At 38.0% G+C, this 2,609-nt stretch overlaps 1 protein-coding gene across 1 annotated transcript; it reads right to left on the reverse strand.

Moving 5' to 3' along the window:
* Positions 1 to 548: 548 nt before the first annotated feature.
* Positions 549 to 1,962, reverse strand: LOC103380619 (dipeptidyl peptidase 1-like). Its single transcript, XM_008312637.3, has 3 exons — positions 1,679 to 1,962; positions 1,179 to 1,324; positions 549 to 836 (listed from the first exon to the last, which is right to left on the reverse strand). The coding sequence occupies exons 1-3, from the start codon at positions 1,836 to 1,838 to the stop codon at positions 624 to 626; spliced, it is 519 nt and encodes a 172-aa protein (XP_008310859.1). The 5' UTR covers positions 1,839 to 1,962; the 3' UTR covers positions 549 to 623.
* Positions 1,963 to 2,609: the final 647 nt, after the last annotated feature.

The raw sequence follows: 2,609 nt of genomic DNA on the forward strand, positions 1-2,609 counted from the left end.
AGGTACTGACTATGTTGAACACATGGTCCGAGGACCTCATCTCGACAGCATACACCTGTGCAGTAGTGAAAAAGTATAGCGACTGTACTTTATGAGAATACAGTGGACCCCCCAAGATACGAGTTAATCCATTCCACAACAGCACTCGTATCAAGATACGAGTTAATCCGTTCCACAACAGCACTCGTATCTCAATTGCATTTTCCCCATTAAAAATAATTTAAAAACAATTAATTAGTCCCAGTCCCCCAGAAATATACTATTTAAACATCAAAAACATAAATATAAACAAATATATTGATAATATACAATAATAATAATTGAGAAAACATTATATATATATATACACACACACATATATATACACACACATATATATACACATATATACACATATATACATAGATACATATATATACATAGATACATATATATATATACATATTCAGCTTTGCCAGATAAGCAAATCTTTGTATTTATTTTTTTCCCTCAAGCCAAATAAAATAAACTAGCTGCCAGCAACGTAAAAAGAAAAACCAAAATGCTAAATAAAGCTCCAGGGTAAACAAGAAGTAATTTCCGCAGCAGACACAAACTAATTTTCTACGGAATTACAGGTGTTGTTATATTGCATTATGAGTGTGTTTGACCCATTTACAGTCACAACATAAGTTTTCATACCCGCTGCTGTAAAATGGTTTGTCGTTTGTACGAAGTGGCACAGCTTTAATTTTCTTGCCCACAAAACAAGCCCAGTTGTTGCCCAGGACATCGTGAACCCATCCTGGTAGGGTCTGGTCACAGTAACTGGTTACCTTCTGGTGATCTTCAGTGTACTTGAAAGTAATAGAGACAGAGTTTGGTTGCAAATGTGTGTTTGATTACAAAAGAATGATTAAAAAGAATAAATAACAGAAACCACATTGAATGAAAATATTCTATTTAATATATAATTCAATAACTTTGAAGTTGTATTTCAGTTGAATTCCAGTTTAGCAAAAGAGGAAGTGAAAATAACCAGAGATAAAAATATGTGGAGACAAACAGACTGGTTATGATTTTTGACTTTGGTCACAGTCATGTGATAGAGAGGAAGTGAGTTAGCAGTGTTTAAACGTGTACTGGAATGACTTCCTGTTATAGTTCAGTGTTATCTTCTGTGTCTGTTGTCCTCTTACCTTAAAGAAAGCAAACCACTTGTAGCCGTTGATGACGACTTCAAATCCCTGGTTGTAGATGATGGTGAAGAAGCCTGTGTTTCCCAGTTCATCCGTGGCTACAGACAGTTTCTCCAAGGTTACGGTCACTGTGGTTTCACCTGTTGCTGCGGAGGCAAAATGAAAAAAAAAAAAAATAGTTACATTGTAATTTAAATAATAATCTTTGACAAATATGGAAAAATAAAAAAAAATACTATATAGGCTAAACCTCAGAGGTTGATATTTCAGAAAACACGGACTTTTACAGTTATCCATTTCATTCGTTTGGGTTCTAGAAAGAGTTTGATTCTTATTTTACGCTTGTAATGTACTTGTTAAAAATGAAAGGTGTAAATATTGAGGCCTTTCATGACTACGACTACCAAGAGTGAAGATTTGTGCTAAATCTTTCTGCGTGTTACTTGCATAACTTTTTTAGAGTGTTATGCCGACTCTAAAGAACAGAGGACAATACCTACCTTCAGCTGAACAGTTAATCGTCTTGTCGTGTCCACCTTTGGACACCTGGAAGACCCATGTTCCCAGTAGCTCCTCATAGGTACAGTTTGCAGGTGTGTCTCCTCGGGACTCCTTCACCCACAGCAGGAGGACACACAGGAGGACAGAGCTCAACCTCATCTTCTTACACAGCTTGGCTAACTTGCCCACACATAAAACACACAAAAACACCCCAAAGTCTACACAACCGAACACTCGTCCTTGGCAGAGACTCGACGCAACGTGCTTATTTCACGACGCTTGATACTCGCTAAGTTGTCATTTTTGTCTTTTAAGCAAACTTTTTCCATATAAGAAAACTACCACCAGAGAGAGAGAGAGAGACAGAGAGAGAGAGTGAGAGTGAGAGAAAGTACAAAATAGAGAGATGAGAGGCGAGGTGTCATCGCCATCGGGAGCCAAGGAGAGTCATAGAATCCACTTGGAGCTACCGTGTGTCAGTACCAGGCCTCATGCTGGCTCTGCTTCTGTATATTTAGTATTTTTAGCCCGAAGAGAAGCATAGCACTGAGTCAAAAACACATCGTGAAAATATTATGAATATATGGGAGTTAAATCAGACAGGAATTAAATGCAAGCAGAGAAAGGAAAAGTGTAGAATATAGGACCATTTAAGACGATCCGGTTGTATTGGGGATCAGGAAAAGGACCGAGGCGGGTGGAAAGGTGAAGATGTGATCTTAGTTAACACAGCATATTTGAACACTTGCCCTAAATCATTCAAAGCGATGAGAGGTAAAAGAAAGAAGGTCTAGCTCAGGTAAGGTTGAAGATGCTTAGACACAAGGAGACAGAGCTTATCTTTCAGTGGAACCTCGAGATGCGAGCGTCTCGACATACGAGTATTTCGAGATACGAGCAAGTCATTTTTTGCTTCGAGATACGAGTAAA

Source organism: Cynoglossus semilaevis, chromosome 7 (assembly GCF_000523025.1).
Source record: "Cynoglossus semilaevis isolate Cse_v1.0 chromosome 7, Cse_v1.0, whole genome shotgun sequence".
In the NCBI taxonomy this organism is placed as follows: Eukaryota; Metazoa; Chordata; class Actinopteri; order Pleuronectiformes; family Cynoglossidae; genus Cynoglossus; species Cynoglossus semilaevis.

Excerpts from the sequence above, each read along its gene's own strand:
- LOC103380619 (XM_008312637.3), bottom strand. The coding sequence starts at position 1,838 with ATGAGGTTGAGCTCTGTCCTCCTGTGTGTCCTCCTGCTGTGGGTGAAG. Across the intron at positions 1,325-1,678 it reads GATTAACTGTTCAGCTGAAG|CAACAGGTGAAACCACAGTG; the intron begins GTAGGTATTGTC and ends TTGCCTCCGCAG. Across the intron at positions 837-1,178 it reads AGTGGTTTGCTTTCTTTAAG|TACACTGAAGATCACCAGAA; the intron begins GTAAGAGGACAA and ends ATTACTTTCAAG.